We start from the raw sequence: 1587 nt of genomic DNA on the forward strand, positions 1-1587 counted from the left end.
TCCTTTCATCCAACAGACATAGGTTAAGTTGGGACAATATCAACCTTTCATCTAATGGATAACATTTCATTGGGAGGAGTTATCATAATTGAATCTTGATACCCGTGTTGGGTGCTCTAAATCAGTAGGGTAGCAATTTGCATTTTACTCTTCTATTCCTCAGTTGAATTTTCATTATGCAGGAGCTCATCGAGCTCGGAATGACGACAATAATGGTCCCGGGAATGATCCCAGCTGGTTGCTTACCTCAACCTTTGAGTTTCAATAGAGATCACCCTTCAATAGCAGGATGCATTGGATGGTTGAATGAGCTTATGATCTACCACAATGATATGCTTCAAAAGGAGTTGAATAGAATTCGAGATCACCATCCTCATGCATCTATAATCTATGCAGATTATTACAATTCCACCGTGCAACTCTATCATTCGGCACAAGAATATGGTATTTAATTCATTCTTCTCTGTTCATTTCATTGATTTTTTTTCGGGTCTTTAAAACACGTTCCTGAATATTGAGTACATGACCCTTTTTGAGATATTTGACTTTACAGATATCACCAAAAATTTGGAGATGTTATTAGCCATATATTCTTCCTGAATGCTTAGTAATGTGAAGGAGCTTGATTCAGGTTTCAATGGGAAAAACTTCGTAGCCTGTTGTGGAGGTGGAGGCCCTTACAATTATAACTTTACAGCTGAATGTGGCGATCCATTGACAACTTCTTGTCCATATCCTTCGGTGTTTGTGAACTGGGATGGGAATCATTTCACCGAAGCTGCAAATAGATGGATGACCAGGGCAATTTTAGAAGGACGATACACCTTTCCTCAAATTAACACCTCCTGCATTAGCTCGGTAGATGGAGATGATGGAACACACCTTAGCTCTGGCTAGATTTGATTTTTTTTTTCTGGTTTATTTTTTAGATGCATCTACTTAATGAAGTAAATTGATGGGTTTATGGCCCATTTTAGATCAATACAGGTTGGGGTTGTCCAATTCAAACCGATTAATGTAATTTTAACACATTTCAGTGTCTAATTGTACAAATTGGGTATCACTTTGAATTTGTTAACTAGTATAATTAAAAGAGATAAAAAATTTTCGATGGTAAATTGACATAAGAAAGTTCAATAGGCAAACTAGAAGATTTGAATTGTTTAACGCGGTCGCTTGAGATCTTTTTTTTTTTTTTTTTTTTTCCTTTATAAACTAAATGTGTCCTCTCAAACATATTCCATGAACAATCATCAATTTGACAAGGACTAAGATATTGAGGACAACAATTTTTTTAGTCATCATCCGACATATGAAGCTTGAGAAAAGCTGAGTTTCCCCATATATACACTAAGCACCTAGGTTTAAACCCTCAACATGATGTCCGAGAGGGACTTTAAGATGTCCTTCCTAATCGACTTGGCTAAGCTGCGTTGGCTAAGACTTTGGAAAGGTCACTCTACAAAAATTGATGACTCTAATTTGGGACTTGGTTAGCTTGTCTTGCATATCAGTTTCCCTTATAAATGCTCCTTTCTTCATTTTATTTCTTTCTAGTTCCCTCTTTGTTGTCCAACACTAGCGTTT

At 36.6% G+C, this 1587-nt stretch overlaps 1 protein-coding gene across 1 annotated transcript; it reads left to right on the top strand.

Annotated features, from left to right (window-relative positions):
• The first annotated feature begins 200 nt into the window (after window positions 1-200).
• LOC113728579 (GDSL esterase/lipase At2g27360-like) lies at window positions 201-897 on the top strand. Its single transcript, XM_027252970.1, has 2 exons — window positions 201-444; window positions 632-897. Exons 1-2 carry the CDS (start codon window positions 201-203, stop codon window positions 895-897), a joined length of 510 nt encoding a protein of 169 aa, XP_027108771.1.
• The last annotated feature ends 690 nt before the right edge of the window (window positions 898-1587 follow it).

Source organism: Coffea arabica, chromosome 2e (assembly GCF_036785885.1).
Source record: "Coffea arabica cultivar ET-39 chromosome 2e, Coffea Arabica ET-39 HiFi, whole genome shotgun sequence".
NCBI lineage: Eukaryota > Viridiplantae > Streptophyta > Magnoliopsida > Gentianales > Rubiaceae > Coffea > Coffea arabica.

Bases quoted from the DNA above. Each gene is read 5' to 3' on its own strand.
- LOC113728579 (XM_027252970.1), top strand. From the start codon at position 201: ATGACGACAATAATGGTCCCGGGAATGATCCCAGCTGGTTGCTTACCT. The intron at 445-631 runs GTATTTAATTCA...AGCTTGATTCAG, and splicing joins TCATTCGGCACAAGAATATG to GTTTCAATGGGAAAAACTTC.